Raw genomic sequence first — 22,170 nt, 5'->3', positions numbered from 1 at the left:
AGGAAGTAGAGAGGCTATAGAAGGACTTAGTCAGATGAGGAGAAAGGGCAACAAAGTGGCAGATGGAATACATTGCCAGGAAGTGCACGGTCATGCACCTTGGTAAAAGAAACAAAAGGGTTGACTATTTTCTAAATGGAGAGAACATATGAAAATCTGAGGTGCAAAGAGACTTGGGAGTCCTTGTGCAGGATTCCCTGAAGGTTAATTTGCAGGTTGAGTCTGTGGTGAGGAAGGCAAATGTGATGTTAGCATTCATTTCAAGAGGACTTGACTATAAAAGCAAGGATGTAATGTTGAGACTTTATAAAACACCGATAAGGCCTCACTTGGAGTACTGTGAGCAGTTTGGGCCCCTCATCTTGGAAAGGATGTGCTGAAACTGGAGAGGATTCAAAGGCGGTCCACGAAAATGATTCCAGGATTGAATGGCTTGTCATATGAATAGCGTTTGATGTCTCTGGGCCTGTATTCACTGGATTTCAGAAAAATGAGGGGTGACCTCTTTGAAACCTACCAAATGGTGAAAGAGTGGATGTGGAGAGGATATTTCCTATGGTGGGAGAGTCTAAGACCAGAGGATTCAGCCTCAGAATAGAGGGGCATCCTTTTAGAACAGCATTGAGGAGGAATTCCTTTAGCCAGAGAGTGGTGAGTCTGTGGAATTATTTAGAACAGGCAGCAGTGGAGGCCAAGTCTTTATGCATATATTAGGCAGAGGTTGATAGATTCTTGATTGGTCAGGGCATGAAGGGGTATCTTCAATATTACCCTGCAAAAATATTTCACTGTTATAGAGTATGCAACCAGAATGCCAACCAAAATCTTACTGAAATGTTAGAAATAAAAGATTGAAAGTTCCTTTATGACTAAAATAGGAAAATTCCCATTTTATCCTGTAATTAAAATTTAGCGGTGGAACATGCAAATATAAAAGAGCACAGGATCTTTGATTAAATAGTTTTTAAAAAGTTTTGTTAAAACAGCAATTGAACCACAGTTATTTTAGTGATGTATATTGATCTGTAAAATTTTGACCAATAATACCACTTCTTTCAGGCTTATTTACATACTTAAGATGAATATTGAACAGAAGAATGCAGGATGTACTTAAAATTAAGTGATAGGCACAATGCATTTGACCTTTAATTGTTGTCTAATCCTGGCAATAAAGAATTGCCAGCAGTTCTCTCTGGTATCTAGCAATCCTAGGCCACGTAATTCCATCCTTATGGTTGAAATAATATTGTCCACTTCTTCTTCACTGAACAAATCTGGAATATCCCCTGAAACACAGTTGTATACATCTACATTAATAGCTTCCACAACATTCACTTGCATAAATATCAAAGCTACTAAAAGTTAAGTGTGTGTCAACACTGTAACACTGTCAAAGAAAGGTGCAGATTTTGTAAAGTATTTTGCCATGGAAAAGTCACCAAATTTAGGATTTCCTTATAGGTGGATTGATGCTTATATTTGGAATCATGGGAGGAACACTTCTATTTATTTGATTAGTGAGGAATGGTTGTTGGAGAAAATGAACAGGACACTTACTATTTCTTTTTGAGTTGCTTAATCGTTCACAACTTCTTAAAGTATTAGATGATTTCATATGTTTTAGTTTTCTTACGTTAGAAAATTATTTATATTTTTGGAATGTTTTCACATTATTTAAAAGAGCTAGAGAGTTGCTTGACCAAATATTTTGCTGTGAGTTACTATCATGGATTTTTGTGTCACTCAACAGGAAGTTAGAGCTTCAGATTAATATCTCATTCTAAATATGGCACACCTGTTTAACACTCCAGCTAATTTGTAAGCAATGGTCTCTGGAGTGGAGATTGAGCCCAAAATATTCTGACTCAAAGGTAGAAAGAAACCGCCTAAACATTTCTCTCAGTAGATAATGTTGATGTTCTTGCTGATTAATAATTTCTTGACTCTCCCTTCCATAACCATCTTTTCATTTAAAATTGTTCCAAAACTGAAACAATAACAGTTCAGCCCTGTTCTGGATTCACTGTTGTGATAAGGGTGTCTTGACTTCATCCATTTCAACTGCTCATTCCTTTCCTTGCTGTAAATTTTATGTTGCGGTTCAGCAATGTAGAGAATAATTATCTGCACATAAGTAACTTTAGTTTTGAAATTTAAGTATATCAACTGATTATATATTTTATATGTTTTCTGCTGAATTCACTTCACATACTTAGAGTTGGGCCTTTACCTCAATAACTCTGGACCTATCAGACACAATTACATATAGATAATTTACAGCAGAACAAATTGTTATATTTTATCTTGGCATTAATAGAGGAGACAAATTCTCAAACATTGTAGCTCAAAGGCATCTTTACATTCAAGTTGTCTCACCACCACTGGCAAGATTAGCCTGCACTTTGCCCTATTATCGCAACACAGATGGAATCCTGTCACACCGTGAAATGTCACTGTGCCTCTACCCCACCCATACAGCTAATAGGTCGAGTACTGATCAATACTTTTTAAGTATTTAACTAGTCTCTCAGCTTGTTTTTATAAATTTGCAAGTTCTAATTGCCCTTCTAAAAATTCTTTAGAAACCAGTTTGACCTTACACTGGAATTCTACGTTATGCAGTGGTAAATTCATGTGGTTATGATGAATCATTCATCGGATTTCACATGATCTACGTCCTATAGGTTGGTTGGTTGAGAGCACGGTATTGGATTAATACAGCTTCTTAAAAATCACTGTAAAGTGAAGGAAAAATAGTGATTAACAAAGAGGCATAAATATAACAGCACTGTTTTGAAGCAGAAATGGTGCAAGAACCAAGTAACAAGTGCTGTAAGGAAGATGAAACAGTTGCCCACAATATGAAGACATTATCAGGTATACTTAAAATTGTTGATGTATCCTTGAAACCAAAGGACCGCCTATGGAGACAAGGAAGGAGGTCCAGTATTGTTTAAATATTATAGAATGTGCTTAAAATATACTCTTGAAATAGATTGAAAGGTTCAATGTATTGAAGACAACTGTAAGTTTCTTTCATCTCAATGAATGTCACTGCACTGTGATAGTCAGTTTCACATCAACTGCAAACTAACACCTGGAGACGACAAAGCATATGAGGCAACAACAACAAAGAAAACTCTTTTACATAGGTAAAGACCTCAATGATTCAGTTCATATATAGAGTAGTTAATGTAAACATAGGCATGGTTTTTATTTATAGGAAAGCAGTACTTGCAATTATGTAGACTCAAAATTCGATAGAGAAAATAAACTTGCAAAATGAACTCTCTAAAGGTTTAGAATAAGGTTTACACATTAGCCATGCTAAATATTGTAAAGGTCTTTCCTAAATGCATTCAGCATTTATTGATTGCAGCAAATTATGTTTGGCTTGCATATTTTACAAAAGGTGAGGTAATGGATGTTGTATAACTAATCTTTATGGCTGACCCCTCACCTCCACTGATGAGGCCTATTCAGTAATTCAATGACCTCTGCTCGTTTTAAATATCATATGTCTGAAATGTTCCAAGAATGAATATTCCTGTCAAACTCTTTGTGCAGAAATTTGTGGTGCTATTACCAGAAAGTATCAAACTGAATTACTTACATTTGAATTAAAATGATTTATTACCTGAAGCCAACATGTCATTAATTAGAACTAGGAATCGTTCATCTGGTATTTGAGCATCTGTATGAAGGAATACTGTGCCAATATTCTTCACTCCAACTTTAATATACAAAGCCGCTATATCAGCCTGAATGATCATCAAGATGAAAAAAATCGTAAGGAGCTGGAAGTGAAAAAAGTCATTGTCTTGTTTAATAATTAGCAACCTTACCCTGAGGTCAGGAATTCCGTAGTTTTTGCGTAAGGTTATCTGAAACACCTCTAGTGCGCTGAGAAATGCTGCCAAACGACACAGGCTTTGTTTGCCACTCCCTCCGACACCGACCAAAAGAGCATTGCCTCGTGGAGCCTCCAATATACGACTTATACGACAGCTGCATCAATTAAACAATTGGCTTCTTAATGTCATGCAAGTACTTCTAAAGTACTGAAATATAAAGTGTTCTACACCAAATTCACAGCAAAAAAAAATCTGGAAAAGTGTATTTCATTAAATACCATAGTTAATTCATATCACTGCTGAGAAAAGAGTTTTTAAAAATGCTACGCCTGTATAGTATGTATTAATAATTAGGGGAAAGATTGTTTCCACTTTTGGAGACAATTGCCATTTTCTAAAAAAAAGGTGGATGAACCATTTACTTGAACACATTTATTCTGTGCGATGAAGATACTCCAACAGTGAGTTTAAGAATGAAATTCATATGTTTGTTTTAATACTGAAGGCTATGCAATACACTTCCAGTCTAGATGATGAATAACTTGGAGATGAGCGCGCAGGCAATTTTATTCCTATGCACCTGCTGCCCTTAAAAATTTTAAGCATTAAGATTGTATATTTGGAAGGTCTTAAAGAAACAGCTCTGGTGCCAAAAATGCCAAAAAAGTATGCCAATTTATTTTTGTTGAACATGAAAGTCAAAAGGAGATAAATATCAAAGGTTCAAAGATTCATTTTATTATCAAAGTATACAACTCTGAAATTCTTCTTCTCCAGATAGCCATGAAATTAAGAAAAGGAAGGCATCATGATCTTCAACCCCCAAATTCCTCCTCCCTGAACGAAAATGGAACAGGCACATAAACCCCCAACCTTCTCTCCCCCCACCCCACAAAATACTGAATATATGCCCTGAAAATAATATTTATTACATTTAACTTAATGAATCTAGGGATGATTGGTGTAAATAACATGTTACCTATCCCTACAAACCCATTACGAACCATAGTTTGATAGATTTTTTGGCACAGATAAACAGAGTCTAATACATTTTGAACATGTTGGAGAAGTGTAATCAATTGATCAATCAGGATTTTAAAGATGTCCGACAATAATGGCCTCACTTTAATATGATTTAATACAAGGCTATTTTAGAGAGAATATGAATTTAAAAATTTAAGTTATCGTGATGTGAATGTTGTAAACTCCAGTTTCTGGTCCATTGTTGTAAAAATCATTATATCCATGATTTTGAGTTGGCAGTTACTGGGAAATATTAATATACAGTTCCTTCCTTACACAAGTTGCAGAAAGTAAACACAAGTTTATGTCTTTCTTTAAAGTAAGAGGAGCTGAGAAAGCCTGCATTCCCTTGAATGAAGCAGGAAACATTGGGGAACACCCAACAGGTCAGACACCATATGGGGAGAGATAAATAACTCATGTTTCAAGTCAGTGACCCTTCATCAGCTGCTGTCCATCTTACAAAGTACCCCAAGCATTTCTCTATTTATTTCAGATTTCTAGCATTTGCTTTTCAATGTGTTCCCTGGAGTTTAGATGGTGATTTAAGTGACTCTTAAGCAATTCTTCAGAGCCCTTCAAGCCAGTTGTGAGAAGAATGGTCTCCTCTGGCTGGCTGTGGAGTAATTAGAGTCAAAATCTCAAAATAAGGAGTATAACATTTGTAACCAGGTGACTGATGAATATCATTTTTTTATTGTTAAAGTGCACTTATGTATTCACCTAAAATGGCTGCCTGTGCCTTTAAGAGAAAATGGTGATGTAATTTTTCTTCGGTGGAGTAGAACGAAGAGGTGCCATGTTCGGGAAAGAACGACGTTCAAATGTTTTTCCCAGGTTTGATGAGGAAAGGTGAATAATGTTTGATAATATCCATATAAATTTGTTTATGCTTGTTTGTAAATCTCGAGCATCAGTAATCTGACGTGTTTTACATGCGGATGCTATAGATTTTCGCGAGTAAATTGATCACCATTGGATAGCCTGAGTGTGAAGTTCTTTAATTGGCCTACTAGGTTAGTCTTTTTAGTCATTCAACTACAAGGCAATATATCGTAAAGGTTTATTTGTCTTTTGTTACTGTTTCATGACCGAATGTGAATTTAACAAGAGTAATGTGAATGTGTTAATCTCTGTTCACGTAGTGTGAGTGAGGAGAACTCATTTCAAGGTCTAGCCTGTATGTGCTTGGAAGTTAAGCATGTGTGTGCCAGATGTGAGTATATCTCTTAGTTAAGATGGGATGTATACATATTTTTGATGTTGTGTATAAGGTACAGGGTTGGTGGGATTCTAACATTATTTGTATTTTTATTTAGAATTCCCACTACTGTATGGGTTTAGTATATTTTGTTTTAGTTATTTTCATACTGCATATGTAACAAGGGCGCGTGTTGGTGCATGGCCAGGTGGTTAAGGCATTGGTCTAGTTCAAGCCTCAGCTAAGGCAGCATGTTGTGACCTTGAGCAAGGCACTTAACCACACATTGACACCGATGCCAAGCTGTATCGGCCCTTGCCCTTCCCTTGGACAACATCGGTGGCGTGGAGAGGGGAGACCTGCAGCTTGGGCAACTGCCAGGCTCCCATGAAACCTTGCCCAGGCCTGCGCCCTGGAAACTTTCCAAGGCGTAAGTCCATGGTCTCGCGAGACTAACGGATGCCTATATGTAACAAGGGTGTGGTCTGGTTTAACTGAGATTGTAGTAGCTGGAACTTTAAAAAAAAATTATTTTGATACCCTCTTTCTGCAATAAAAAAAATAAAACAGATAAAGGAATTTAAGACCCGAAAAAGTATTTGTTGTCCTTCGTGTGTAATTTTTCCCCAGTCTACAAAACATTGAAATCAGCTGTGTACAAATCACTTTGCATAAAACATTGTGAATTTCTGGCATTCTCTGCCCAAGAGGCTGCAGACCCATGAAATGAAAATATTCAAAACAGTGACCAAAATATTCTATATGGGATGATGCAGGAAATGAGTTACGTAAGAATGAGAAAGCATTAAAAAAAACAAGCAGAAGTCAGCCATATAGAAAAATGCACCTGGTCCATCATTAAATGAGATTAACAACATTTCCCTGCACTGGTCTCATATCATTTGATTCCTTGTAACAGTCGTGATTTCTCAGAATGGCAGATTTTGCTCAAGAGCTGAATGTCCCCACCCACACTCGTGTATTTTTATCTTAGATTTTAAATGATGGCAGACATTTACGACTGAACATCCAAATAAATACATATTCACTGTTGCTGCCCTCAAGTAGTTAAGGCCTCGAAACTGGATAGATGAACGGATCATCCTGGTAGGATATATACAATATGCTGAATGAGTTCTGCTGAGGAGCAGAGTAAAACAGAAGTTGATGTCTGCATTGGTTCAGTACCAATGAGCAATGTGACCAGTGGACGTTCTGAATGAAACCTGAGGCAGGACAGAACGTAGATACACTATTACTAGGCTACTGACCACAAGCCTGGGTTGCGTCTGAGGAGGAAACAACTAATGGCTGGCAATGACATGTCATTTTCTATGTCAACAAGGGGGCCTAAAGATAGTTTTTGATGAAATGACAAGTTGTGGTAGGATGTAGCTCAATTTAGCATAAACCAATTAGCTACAAAAAACAGCTAGCTACTTGGTAGTTAATATAATATAACATTCAACATATAATAGTAATATAACATTCAAAGAGATTAATTAATGTTTTATGATACCCAAACTCGGCATGCATCTGTTGCTGTTTAGATAAGAGAAATTAAGCCTCTGAAATAGGCCTCACTGGACAAATTCTCCACTCATAAACAGGTGCAAGTTATCCAGAATTCGAATCAGATTCAATTTCACACATTCAGTATTACTGTTAAACATTTTCCCAATGGAAATATACTTCTCACAGCAACATAATATAAATTTCCATTATAGTACTTTAAGCAATATGCAAACTGATGGATTAATGTTATTTTTAAAATCTGGTTTGAGAATATAATCTATTAAACCAGTCCGTATCTGAACACATTTTCTCTTTAAATGAAACTCTGAATTTCAATTATTCCATTTTACTTCATCGGACCAAAACAAACCACAGTTTTTAGTTTTGTTTTTTACATTTCTACAAACCGACAGGTGGAAAATGTTGTTCAGAGAATGTCAGTATGGCTTACGTTTCTAATATACAGTTGTGAATTTTTTGAAATGAGAGCTGATCAGAAAATAACACCATGGTTTGGTTGAAATTAAAACTTAGGTTCCATATTGGATTAAAAACTGTCCTATACGGGAAGAACAGGGCAACTTACAAAAAGAACCCAGGGAAAATTTTTTTTTAACTTTGTAATATAAATGCAAGGGTAGACATTTACCATATTGCACATTAGTAATTTTAATCTGTCAGATAATCTGTTGTTTCAATGCATAAAAAATGCCATTGCTAGATGACCTCAAAAAACTGCCAATATCATTGATTGCAAAGTCTAAAATTCCCTCATGAGAAAACAGCAGGCCACTATGAAGGAATTACTTAGCCACTGCTTAAGGAGGACCCTTTTGGAAAGGATATTTGCATCTGTTTTTGTGTCTTGTTGTTTTTCAACCCAATCTCCCATTATAATCACCTTGGTAGAAGTGAGTCATTTTAAATAGCAACAAGTCACTTGAACATTCTGACGCCTTAGGTTCTTTGGAAATTAGAGAGGACCGAGGCATACTATGCAGAAGTCTGGTTACGTGTGCCACAGTGTTTAGAATATTTAAGGAAATTGAAGCAGATCAGACTTGTGCAATTGCAAATATTGCATTTCAACAGCTGTCATGGGACATAATATATTTTTATATAGGGTCACTTAAAATATTTTTATTAATCTACTTTTATCAGTATTGCACTAAAAATAAGAAGCGTCATGTTATATAATACGTACATATGCTGCATAGCCTCAGTGAACAGAACAAGATTCATCACTGCATGTACTTCATTGTAATGTTCAAGTGCATCTGTAAGAATTCTATGTAGCTTCTTCAAATCAGTTACAGGTGAATATCGAGGCTCTCCGACACCTTGGGCGAAGTGGCAGTAAATCAATGGCTTTTGGGTGAAAATATGCTCATCAGTGACCTAAAACCAAAATAACAGTGAATTTGTCACAATAACATTTTAAACAGTAGCTTCATAGTCTGATGTGGAGTTCTTGAGTCAAATTGGATTGATTATCAAAATGTTTAAGTGGATAAAAGGATTTATTACTTCAAAATTAGTTGTTTCAGTTAGTCATTTACTATTTTCAAGTCAGGAACACAAAGTTCTATTTGGAAGTTGATTGTGGTTGTGGCTGCCTCTGGGCTTGAGACAGGTAATGAAACAAAGAGCACGTGGTGCCCTCTCATGAGACAATACCTCAAAGTATCTCTTTGCAGTATCAAAAAGGACTTTGTAAAATAGTTCAATATCTTTTTCTTCCATTAGTTTGTCAGCATATACTCTGGACGATTCATGAAGCCATAAAGAAATTAAATCCGTAGGCAGCCGTACACAATGTGGAGTAACAAAAAGAATTCCCTGGAAACAGGAACATTTGGCAAACATCAGAATCAGCCCATCAGTTATTTATCTCAAAAGTTGTACATTTATTCGGTTTATGGTGCTACTCAAGTCACATTGTATTTGCTTCACACAAAGAATTATTCATCATTAAATGTTCATATCTTCAGCTACAGTAGAACTATTCATGAATTTGATTGAGCACTTTAGGGCACTTTATCTACGTGCTGTTAATATATCAGGGATGAGATGCAGTCTAATTTGAGTGATGACTTTGTGTAATGGCTATCCAAAGTTGAACTAGACTATTTCCAAATATTATGTCCCTGTTTGACTTGGTAATGAAGATCTGACCCCACTAAAAATCCAGCATCAGGATCACTGAATACCTTAATAAAATCACTCAATACTACACCCATTTCATTTGTTGTTGAAACCCTTATTTTGTGCTTTGGACATCTCCTGACTACCTTCCTCAACCTCTCTCCATCACCTTGAACTTACCTAAAACTCCACTGTTGTACTTCAAATACGGTCAAAAATTAATTTACCATCAGACATAAATTAATCCTAATCTTGCAATGAATTAATTTAAATACTAACCCTGTGTTCCTCTTTCCATGATCTTAACCCGTCTCTATCAAAGCCATCCCCATAAAGCCCAAGGGATCTCCTACTCTGGTTGCTTGCATTCCAAGGCCACAGGCTTTGGAGTTACCTTCCCAACTTTCTCCACATCTCTTCTCCGTTATGTATGAGAAAGTACAAACACCTAGGTTTGGCCATGGTAACGTTTTGATTACTCATACCCATATCTCTGCTCACCGTCCCTCTGCATTGTTGTTGTTTTACCTTATTCTGGCTCAATGCAGAGTGTAATGATTTGATCTGAACTATAAACAGTGTACAAGACAAGCTTTTCAGTTTATCTTTGTATATTTAACAATAATAAACCAATTCCAATACCCTTGATGCTACACCCTCCTGCTTCAAAAAGTACTTCACAAGCAATAACTCATATCAGGAAGTCAGCAGCCACAATAGTTGTCATTTTAATAAAGGGATTGCTCTTTCCCCTTCCCCCCTCAATTTAAAGACAAAATAAAATGAATTATTGAAGAGAAATCAGGGACAGAAAATGACAGATCGTATAAGAAACTGGAACAGGGTATACCCAGCATGGCTGAAAAGTTGCACCAGCTCGAAATCTCCAGTACATTTCCCACTGCCTTTCTGTGACTGAAGTACACGCAACAGGGAGAGGGATGTTCACTTGTTGAGGAGGCAGAAATGCATAGCAAAAGTCTGGATTGCTAGCTCTCTCCAGCTCTTCCACATGCAACATCTAATCAATCATACTACTTACTCTTTGCACTCCCGCGCCCACACCTTCCAAACCAAAGAAACTGTTAAAGCCACTCCACACCTCATTTATTTGTTACTTTGGATATGTATTTACAGAGCATTTTTAATGGTTCAGTACCATAAAGAAAACCACCACATTTTGGAAAATCACCATTTACATTGAATTTTAACAAGTTGTGGTTGTAGGCTGGAAAGTTATGCTTTGGAAACAAATGGTAATCTGGTGGCAAAAATATCCAAGGATGAAAGGGTCCTCCTGCCCCAAGCACCAACATCCCCCACCACCACCATCAACTTTCTATTCAAACCCAAATGCACGTTGCTAAACAGTGATTCACACGTGCGTCCAATCAAACATTGTCTAAGGAGAATTTTTTCCAAAATATATTTTGCATGTAAAAACGAAATATCTTGATATATTTAAGCACAGCAATTACAGTCAGATTAATTCAGCTAAAATTGCATATCATCAAACGTCTGAATGAGCACTCAATCCACCATCTGTAAATAACCTAAATTTAATTCTGAAAGTTTCCTTAAAACACACGCAGCCAGAATCATTTGTGACTTAAGCAGATGCACACATGATGTCAATCTTTAAGATTATGCTCAAAAGTTCCTAAAACATGTCATCTCGCACTCTACCACTTGAAAAAGTTTAATTTTTAGTGCTGTTCAAATTAATGAACATCTTTCTTTAAATAAGGAAACCAACACTGTATTCACTAGTCCAGCAGTGGTCTCACCAATACCTTTTAGATTCAGGGTCATAGAAATACAGCAGCAATACAGACTATTCACCTGTACAAGTTCATGCCAATCATGTCATCCACCTAATTTCCTGCATTCAGCCTCCCCCCCCCCCCATCTACCTATCCAAGAGCTTCTTAGCTGAAACAATTGTACCAATTACCACCAGCACATAACCTGTTCTACCAGAAGTCCCAACACCCTAAACCACTGCTACACTACGATAAGGAATGCCTATCATCTCTTCCCTAGACCACATTTTGGCAAGTCAGATCATTTGGCTGTGCTCCTAATATCTGTGTACAGACAGAGCCTAAAGAGCAAGGCTCCTGAGATCAAGGCAACTAAGAGGCGGTTGCTGAGGTAGAAGAACAAAAGCGAGGATGCTAAGCAGCTTACTACACCTTGCCCAAGGGTGACCAGCAGGCTAGTGGAGGGAAGGTTTTAAATCTAGTCAGCTCCATCTTGGGCACTAGCCTACAAAGTACCCAGGACATCTTTAGGAAGCAGTGTCTCAGAAAGGTAGCATCCATTATTAAGGACCTCCAGCACCCAGGGTATGCCTCACTGTTACCGTCAGGTAGGAGATACAGAAACCTGAAGACACACACTCAGTGATTCAGGAACAACTTCTTCGTCTCTGCCATCTGATTCCTAAATAGACTTTGAAGCTTTGGACACCACCTCACTTTTTAAAAAATATACAGTATTTCTGTCTTTGCACATTTTAAAATAATCTATTCAATACACGTAAATGATTTACTTGTTTATTTATTATGCTTTATTTATTATTAGTATTTTTTCTCTCTCTGATGGATTATGTATTGCATTAAACTGCTGCTGCTGCTAAGTTAACAAATTTCACATCACATGCCGGTGACAATAAAGCTGAATTTGATTCAGATTCTGACCTCCTTTAGTAGAGACATATCTCCATCCCACCACCCAAACCTGACATAAGTACGTAAAATTATGAGGCATGGATAGGATAGAATGCAAGAGTCTTTTGCCCTCTAGGGTGAAAATCTTAAATACTAGGTTTTAGATGAGATGAGGAAAGTTTAAAGTAAATGTGTACAATTATGTGACTCCTGATGAAGGGTTTCGGCCCGAAGCGTCGTCACTACCTCCTCCCATAGATGCTGTCTGGCCTGCTGAGTTCTGCCAGCATTTATTTCCAGCATCTGCAGATTCACTCGTGTACAATTATGTTTTTTTTAAAACACACAGAATGGTTGGTGCCTGGAACATGCTGAAAGGGAAGATAGAGAAGCAGATACAATGGTGGTATTTAAGACAAATTTAGACAGGCAGACGATCAGGCTGAGGACAGAGGAATACAGGTCATGTACAGGCAGATGGAATGAGTTGACAATGGCATCATGGCTAGCACAAACAAGGTGGGCAGAAGGGCCTGTACCCAGACTCTGCTGTTCTGACATTCTTCTTTTCTGCCAAAATGGATAACTTTACATTTTCCCACAAAATGTTCCATTTGATATATCTCTGCCACCTCACACAATCTATTTCTCTGCCTTTGTAAACTCCTAATGTCCTCCTTGGAACTTACTTTTCTCCTGGACAAATTCAAACCCGTGCATCTGTGGATGAAATTATCTTCCTGCACAATCTATTTTAAATGTGTACAAAACATAATAGCAATTCTACTTGCACAGAACATAATATGCAGTTAAAATTCAATCATCTTTATCAGTTTTGCTGATTTAAACAAAGAAAACCCCCAGCCCTGCCCCCCGAAGCTAGCAGAAATCCTTGATGCACACGTTCTAATTCTGTGGAATTCACTGCCACAGGCAGCTGAGGAGGCCAAGCCTTTATGTATATCTAAGGCAGAGGTTGATAGATTCTGGATTAGTCAGGGCATGAAGGAATATGGGGAGAAGGCAGGAGATTGGGGCTGAGAGGACCTAATGGCCTAATTCTTCTCCTATACCTTGTGGTCTTATATCTTCTTCTTTGGCCGGCACTTGAAATCAAATACTTGCTTCTACTTCAGTTTTGTATGTTTAGAGGTAGCTGATGGGGTCAGAGAGGAAGCCTTAAACTCAGATTAAGGGGGCAAGTGGTGGCTGATGGGGTCAGAGAGGAAGAGTTAAACTCAGATTGAAGAGGCAAGTGGTGGCTGATGGGGTCAGAGAGGAAGCCTTAAACTCAGATTGAAGGGGCAAGTGGTGGCTGATGGGATGGGTAGATGGACAGTTTGTGAAGTGTTCCATGCCAGACATCACCCACATGGAGACTCTGTGCATTCCTAAGGAATACCCTTGAGGTTCTACACACTGAGTGCCTCCTTTTCACAACGACCGGCCATGATTTGCCGGGAGTCAATGAGGATACTGCGTTTCTTCAAGGTTTTAAACACAAGCCCAAACTATTTCCTTTGTCCTCTTGGCGATATCTTTTTGTATGGAGTTTGATACAGGGTGGCTGTTTTAGAGCACTGGGTACTCAAGTGACATTGTGACTGTAATTAAGATCTCTGTGCAAGGGATGCTGCCCTGAGAATCAAAGTGTACATCAGTTCACTTATCCTTTCAATGAATGGGGGGGGGGGGGGGGTTGGATCATTTGCAGACAGCATTAGTGGTATCTTTCCATTGCCTTGAGAAGGGCATGGCGGTCTGGTATGCACACAGATGCCCATTCGTGTAATACGCATTTGCAAAAACACAAGCACTCAAAACGGTTGATATTTAAAGAAAGGACTAAGAACACAATTCAAAACAATTGGATTAATTTAAAGTAATTATTCTCTCCCAGTAAAAGCATTAGGCTGCTCTATTCTCACCAAGCAGTCTCCCAGTCCAGGTAAGGTCGAGATAAGGAAGTTTATGATTCTGACGAAAAACCAAATAGCAGAGCTTGTGTATTGGGATCATTGTAATGGTAGAGTGGAAGGTCAAGCTTCTGCAGTCAAATGTCCTTGCTTCCACCCAGTTATGTTGGTTAAAATCGGCAGTTCCAGTAAAAAATACATGACTTTTTAAGCAAAAGGTCCAAATCTGAGAGTATTGTCTGACTGAGATAATCCATTAAACTGAATCCAGTAAGGTTTTCTGAAACACAGGAATGAGCTCTATCCCAGAAATGCCTCGGGTATCTGCAGGGATAGTGCTTTGCCAGCTATCCAATTCATTGGTACTTAAAAGATAGCTTTAAATATTTCTAACTTTTAAAGTTATTTTAAACCTATTGATGTAATTTTTTAAAGTTGATTTTTAAAATCAGTTCATCAAAGCCATCAAATAATGCAAATAATTAAGAACGCTTATCTTCTGAATCTTTGCCCCAAGTGGCTCATTATAATGAATAGGTTCTTGGAACCAATGCCAGATTTAACCTGGCACAGGATCAGCAGGGCAACTCTCCAGAGTAATTCTGGGAAACCCGTGCAAAATTGGGCTCTGCCACTGTACCCACAGGAAATCCGGCAGGCAAAGAATGGAAAAATGCAGCTTTCTTAATCTTCCTGAAGTCTGGGATGAGCCAAGTTGGACAGAGCACGAACAATATCTGAACTTACTGCTTCATGTACAATTGAACACTTGACATTCTGGAGCAGTTTTAATGTTCTCACACTCACAACTAGCTTTTGTTAGAAGAATTCATTCTGTATACTACAAGCTCTATATTATGATCCAAATGATAACTCAAGACCTACAAACTCATCTTGGAAATACAGAATCAGAACTAGAATTAGGTTTATTATCACTGGCATGTGACGTGAAATTTGTTAACTTAGCAGCAGCAGCAGTTCAAAGCAATGCATAATCTAGCAGAGAAATAAATAATAAATGAAATAATAATAAACAAGTAAATCAATTAAGTATATTGAATAGATTAAAAAACATGCAAAAACTGAAATACTGCATATTTAAAAAAATGCGGTAGTGTCCAAAGATTCAATGTCCATTTAGGAATCAGATGGCAGAGGGGAAGAAGCTGTTCTTGAATTGCTGAGTGTGTGCCCTCAGGCTTCTGTATCTCCTATCTGATGGTAACAGGGAGAAAAGGGCATGCCCTGGGTGTTGGAGATCCTTAATAATGGACACTGCCTTTCGGAGACACCGATCCCTAAAGATGTCCTGGGTACTTTGTAGGCTAGTACCCAAGATGGAGCTGACTAGATTTACAACCTAATAATAAATGTGTTTATCATCATCAAAACCACAGGAAATATAGAAAAGTATTAAGAATATCACACTCAAACTTGTAAGCAAATGTACTGATTTTAAAAAGATTTAAAAGGAAGGTACTTTAGAAATGTTATGTCTAGAGATACTATTCTGGTATCTAAACATGTGCAGTTTCGTGAATCAACACAGAACATGTAAACATACCTGGAAGATGTTGGATAGATCCCGTAAGTTGAAAACATAATGGAACCTGATTGCTGTCGGTAAGAAGATCTGGCTCATTTTTTGATGAAGACAGATAGAAGCTCGAACAACAGTATTAATAACTTTCATAACACTGTAACTGAAATTATTTTCTTTAAAGTATGCATTAAGAATGCTGCTGTATATTGTAGCCAAAGACTCTATACCTGGTAAATTTACTGCAAAAACGGAGAAGTGTCTCTGCAAAATAAGAGAACATTAAATCAAAATTATCAAACTTTTTCAACACCAAATGAAAGTAGAAACCAAGAAGAAAATAAGTTTTTTTGTTAATTGCAAGTTCTCATAAAATACACGGCTGGCTTGCATTGCACGAGAATTTCAAAATTGTTCTTGTAATTCAATTAATTTTAGAATTGTCCACAATGGTTAAAAAGTCTAGTTCTGCATTCTTTATTTAATGGGTTCTCTTCAATTAGTAATCTTGCATTTAGAGAGGCTTCATGTTTCTATAAACAATCCAGCAATGTCAATTGGAATAATATTGTCACAGGCCTTGCATCCAGAGACAGAGAAGCAGTTTCAGCAACAGGTTACTATCGATGCAATGCTCCTCAGACAGGATGAAGAGGTCAATACTCCCCAATGCCATTAGGCTTTACAATTCTACCGCCAGGACTTAAGAACTTTTTAAAAGCTATTATTAATGCTTTTTGAGATAGTGATTTAGATGTATATCATATTTTTTACTGAGTTAAGTATTGTATGTAATTAGTTTTGCTACAACAAGTGTATGGGACATTGGAAAAAAGTTGAATTTCCCCATGGGGATGAATAAAGTATCTACCTATCTATCTATCTATTCATACAGATCAAATCCATTCACAGAGCAGTGAGGTAGAGCAAGATAAAACAACAACAATGCAGAATAAAGTGTAACAGCTGCAGAGAAAGTGCAGTGCAGGTTAACGACGAAGTGCAGGATCATAACAAGATAGATTGCGGATTCTGTTTACCAAGAGTCTATCTTATACTATGAACCAGTGGAGTAGAAACTGCCCTTGAGCCTGGTCATAAATGTCTTCAGGCTTTTGTATCTTCTGCTCCATGGAAGAGAGGAGAAGGGAGAATTTTCAGGGTGAGTGCAATCTTTGATTATGCAGTCTGCTTTACTGAAATAGCGAAAAATACAGAGAGTCCGTGGAGGGAGGCTGGTTGGTTTTCATGATGAACTGAACTGTTTTCTCTGTTCATTATTTAATCTATGGCTCATCGATAGAAACTGGTAACAAAGTTCAAGGTAAATTTACTATCAAAGTATATATATGTGACCATATATAACCCTGTCATTTGCTTTCTTGCGGGCATACGCAGTAAATCCAAGAAACGCAATAGAATCAATGGATGACCACACCCAACATGACGGACAAACAACCAATGTGCAAAAGACAACAAACTGTGCAAGTACAAAAGAAAAAAACTAATAATCAATAGTAAGCAATAACTACCAAGAACATGAGATGAAGAGTCCTTGAAAGTGAGTCCTTAGGCTGTGGGAACAGTTCAGTGATGGGGTGGGTGAAGTTATCCTTTCTGGTTCAAGAGCCTGATGGTTGAAGAGTAATAATTTTTCCTGCACTTGATGGTGTGAGTCCTGAGCTCCCTTACCCTCTTCCTGATGGCAGCAATGAGAAGAGAGCATGGCCTGGGTGTTGGGGTACCTGATGATGGATGCTACTTTCCTGTGACAATACTCCATATAGATGTGCTCAATGGTGCGGCGGGCTTTGTCCATGATGGACTGGGCCGTGTCCACAACTTTTTGTAAGATTTTCTGTTCAAGGGCATTGGTGTTTCCATACTAGAGCATCATACAACCAGTCAATCTACTCTCTGCTGTGTATCTATAGAAGTTTGTCGAAGTTCTAGATGTCATGATGAGTCCTTGCAAACTTCTAAGGAAGTAGAGGCACGGTGGTGCTTTCTTTGTAATCGCACTCATGTACTGGACACAGGACAGATCCTCTGAAATGATAACACTGAGGTATTTAAAGTTGCTGACCCTCTCAACCTCTGATCCTCCAATGAGGATTGGCTCATGGACCTCTGGTTTCCTCCTCCTGAAGTCAAGAATCAGGTCCTTGGGTCTTGCTGACATTCCATGGGAGGTTGATGTTGTGGCATCACTCAGCTAGTTTTTCAATCTCCCTCCCATATACTATTTATATTCATAACCACTTCTAAATTCAAGGTGATTCAATTGCTCAGTCCCCTCCTTCACTCCAAATTGAACCTATCATCTCTGAAAATGTTAAGGTGCCTAGAATCACAGAATATAATAAAGCTAAGCCTACAAGAGAACAAAGTTACAATATGTTTTTTGCACTCTATCACATACAATAAACTCAGAAAACATTGATGTCTACTATGATTTTGCCTTTGATTTGATGCCATATTGATCCTCCTCCTCTGCCGATTCTTAAACTATTCTTCCCTTTTATTTCCCTTCTGAAATTTTGCTGTGGACCCTCTCACTGCTCCTGTGAGAAAACTCCAGCTGCAATCACATTGTGATGAGGCTACAATATTCTGGGAGGAAGCAAAATTAACTGGTTGCACAAGGTTTAATCTTTGTTTGCCCAGATCATAAAGTAAACTGCTGGATTTTTGCTTACCATTTCATTCATGGTCAAATTATTTTCAGTCTGCAGTCCCACAGCCCACATATCAGTCATGTGGGACTAATAACCTGAATGATGGGAGCCAAAGTCCACTTTCTCTTTGAAACCTTCCACTTGCTCAGGCCTAGCTTTGGTTTCTCCTAATTTGCATCCAAGCTTTGGAGTGGAGACACCTTCCTGGTTTTGAATATACCATCCTTTTCACCTCTCCTGAAGTTTTGGTTGATTTAACCATTCTGAATTACAGCGGGTGGTCACCTTCATTTGGTAAACTATGTATACCTGTCTGGACACGCCCCTCTGCTGACTGCTCCTGTGGCTCCTCCCACAGACCCCTGTATAAAGGCGATTGGGGCACTGCTCCTCTCTCAGTCTTCAACATGGTTGTGGTCCCTTTTTGCTGTTAATAAAAGCCTATCGTTCACTTCCAGTCTCCTAGAGTTATTGATGGTGCATCGTGCTGTTAACGTATGTTTATGCCCTCTTTCGTCTGAGGTGTAATAAGTGGTCTTAAATTTTGCCATTTGCTTCAATCCTTTTGAATATATAATGCACCCTCTGGATTGAGTACCAACCTTGGCTGCATTCTCGTGCTGTTTCCACAGTCACTTCATTCTCATATTCAGCACCTTCAGATCTCAAAACCCAACTTGACATCCAAAAATTTCATTGCCTTTATCAACCGAGTTTGAGTGAGCAAGTGAGAATCTAAAGCCAGGCAGAACTGATACACTCACAGAAAACATTGTATTTTTCCAGATGATTTTTCTCAGAGACAAGCTACATAGAAATAGGACAAGAATACATCCATGGGGAAAGCAGGGGTTAATGGTTCAAGTACTGCTGCAAATATTTCCCTGGCTCTGACAGGATAGATAACAATGGGACAAGGTAAGTGTTTTGCCCAACTGGAAAGGCAGGAGAGGCACCAGAGGGCATGTTGTGATCACCCACATCGAAGACTACAGGCAGGTCAGGAAATATGGTAGCTACAAATACACACCATCTACGACTTTGAAATGACAATGATGTCATTACAAAATCATAATCCAAATTTGACATTGTTGAAAAAATAGACGCAGATTTGCAAGAGTCAAACTCCTCATTATTTTTCATGTATGGTGCAATGGATTACATTGTACCATCTTGTATTTTGTTTCAAATGAGCACAATTTGATATTCGGTGTTCCAACATTCTACTTTGGAGAGATTTGCACCAATGGCTACATCATTTACATTAATGATAGACAAAGTAGAAACATTTATGGAACTTTGGATTTCAGTTTCAAAGATGAAGTCATGGTCAGTTAAATTTATTTAGGAAAATTGTTACTGCCTGTGATAATGATGCTCCAAAATGCTAATAGGTATCTTAAGATTTATCTGCCATTATACAGGCATGAACATCTAGCAGTCAACTCAAAGTCTGAAGTCAAAGGCTGTACTAAAGAACCACCAAAGTCCAACAACGATGCTTTCAGAATTTCAATAGTTGTTATAAATAAGCAGGCTTGTATCATCGGGTGAAAATCTCCCATTCACTATTTCTAGCTATCTAAGTTTACAGGTTCATGGTAAGTTGAGCTGTAACATCATTGAATATGTTGAACTTTTTCAGTTCATAGCTAATTTAATGGCTTCAAGCCATTGTACACCTTATTGACTGTATTAGAATATACATTTTAAATAGGTGCATAGTAATTTCCCATTTCTGTATCCCTTTGAATAAAGTGCTCACGCTAAGTGCCACAACCCACAGAAACCTCTTGAACTGTGAGGGAAACTTCACAGCAGACAGAGGTACAGACTCGGAGACTTTGGATGCAAGCTCAGATTGACGCAGCTAACAGCACTGCTGGAGAAGCATTTAGTCACTGGGTTCATTTTCAATCACATATATCACACTGCATACGAGAGGCATTCATTATAAGTCATACACCATTAGGACGGCTCAAATTAATGAAATTAACTTATTACCACTAATAGTTCTTTTATTGAGGAGAACATCAAGCATTAACTGTAAAAGGATATTCAAACAAAAGATCACAAATATTCAATAATTGTATGATATGAAATTTATAAATTGGAATAAAGCAATTTTGTTTGATGTCAGAACATTGGAATTACAAAAGAGACTGAAAGTTCACTGAGACTTTATAGCACAGTTAAACTGCACCCAAGTACAATTTTAATACCATACCAAGAAAAAAGGAAAATGCACAACATGGAGATGATACAAAGACTTAAACCATTGACCCAAATAATTAAAATGTGATTTGTGAAAAAAGATTACACCAAAGAACAAAAATCTGAATTGTGAACCTACAACTAATACAGAGATTAGAAGTAAATGCTCTTCCATATTTAAAACGATCCGATAAACATGGCAACATTGCTGGAACGGTGGCTGAAATTTTTAGAATGCAAGAAGAAAAAGCCATGAGAACATGTGACTTTTATTTCATCTTTATTTTCCTTTTGTTCTAATACAAGCAGAATTGTCCTTAAACCTACTACCTTCAGCAGAGGATAGTCCTACCTGAAGACGCATATTTATAGAGAAACTGCCAGCTGCAGGATTCATGCAAGTGATGTATTGGCAATTATGAATTTCTTTCAGAACTAACTTTTGTCTGTCATACCTAATGACAAAAAGAAACAGCAGTTAGTCAAGTTCTTGGCATTTTAGACATTTCCATGTTCTTTTTTTATAAATTGTTCGGTACTGTAAAATTGTGTTTTTCTGGGTTCATCCAATTTTCTGATGATAGCCTTTAGTAGAAATCCTTTCTCCACTGTCACCAGAAGTGAGTAAAATTGCTTTGCATCAATTAAGATCCACACCTTAACACAGTTAGCTTGTTAATTCAATTGCTGAAAGCCTTAAGGAGTCAGAGATTTGCCAACTTGTGCATTGAGGATGTTCATTATATTCAGTCACATCACTGCTCCTTTCACTGTAAACTGGCTTTACATACGGAAGCCTGTCAACTTGGATGGCAAAAGATTGAGGAAAGGTAATCCTAATTCAATTTTAGAACCCTGAAAGTCTGAGACCCTGAGGCCTCCCCCGGTCGGAACTGGCAACGGATAGTGTCCCTGCTGTCCAGACATGTAAGCCTGGGCAGTACGACATGGAGAGCGAGCTCCCCCATTCCCTGCATCTGATGAATCCAAAGGAACAGCAGAGACCCATACAGTTTGGTACCAGAGGTATCGCAGGAGTTGCCAGTCAGCATTGAACTCAACGTAGGGACTTAGGGACTCCAGCTCCAGATTTTTTCCCTCAGGGCTTACCCCCGAAACCTACCACATAAATAGGTATACCCGCAAGGCAGCAGAGATTTGAGGGCACAGTTATCCCTCTCCTGGATGAATTGCCAACCATGGTTGATGAGCTCCATCTGCCCAAAGTGAATGGTTTTAAGGTGCCAGTAACCCGTCTTTGCCCCTTACCCTGTCAGTAGAAACGGTTCTGTCAGGCTCAGCCACTTATGAAGGCCAGGAGCTGGACTTTGTTATCAGAAGCTATTTGAGGCGCACACAACTGGAAGAATTTAATAGGTAGTAGGAGCTTGTCCCCATTAACACCCACCCAC

General features: G+C 38.1%; 1 protein-coding gene across 1 annotated transcript in view; it reads right to left on the bottom strand.

Moving 5' to 3' along the window:
- The window catches only part of dnah9l (dynein, axonemal, heavy polypeptide 9 like), a 276,890-nt gene that overhangs the window by 95,861 nt on the left and 158,859 nt on the right, over positions 1–22,170 (bottom strand). The window contains 7 exon segments of the mRNA XM_073047202.1: positions 1,144–1,286; positions 3,638–3,761; positions 3,846–4,008; positions 8,798–8,991; positions 9,271–9,432; positions 15,891–16,130; positions 21,111–21,213. Of these exon segments, the coding sequence (XP_072903303.1) occupies positions 1,144–1,286; positions 3,638–3,761; positions 3,846–4,008; positions 8,798–8,991; positions 9,271–9,432; positions 15,891–16,130; positions 21,111–21,213 (1,129 nt within the window).

The sequence above is a fragment of the Hemitrygon akajei genome, chromosome 5 (genome assembly GCF_048418815.1).
Source record: "Hemitrygon akajei chromosome 5, sHemAka1.3, whole genome shotgun sequence".
Taxonomy (NCBI): Eukaryota; Metazoa; Chordata; class Chondrichthyes; order Myliobatiformes; family Dasyatidae; genus Hemitrygon; species Hemitrygon akajei.
Note: the sequence above shows the minus strand (reverse complement) of the source record. Positions and strands in the feature narration are given on the sequence as shown.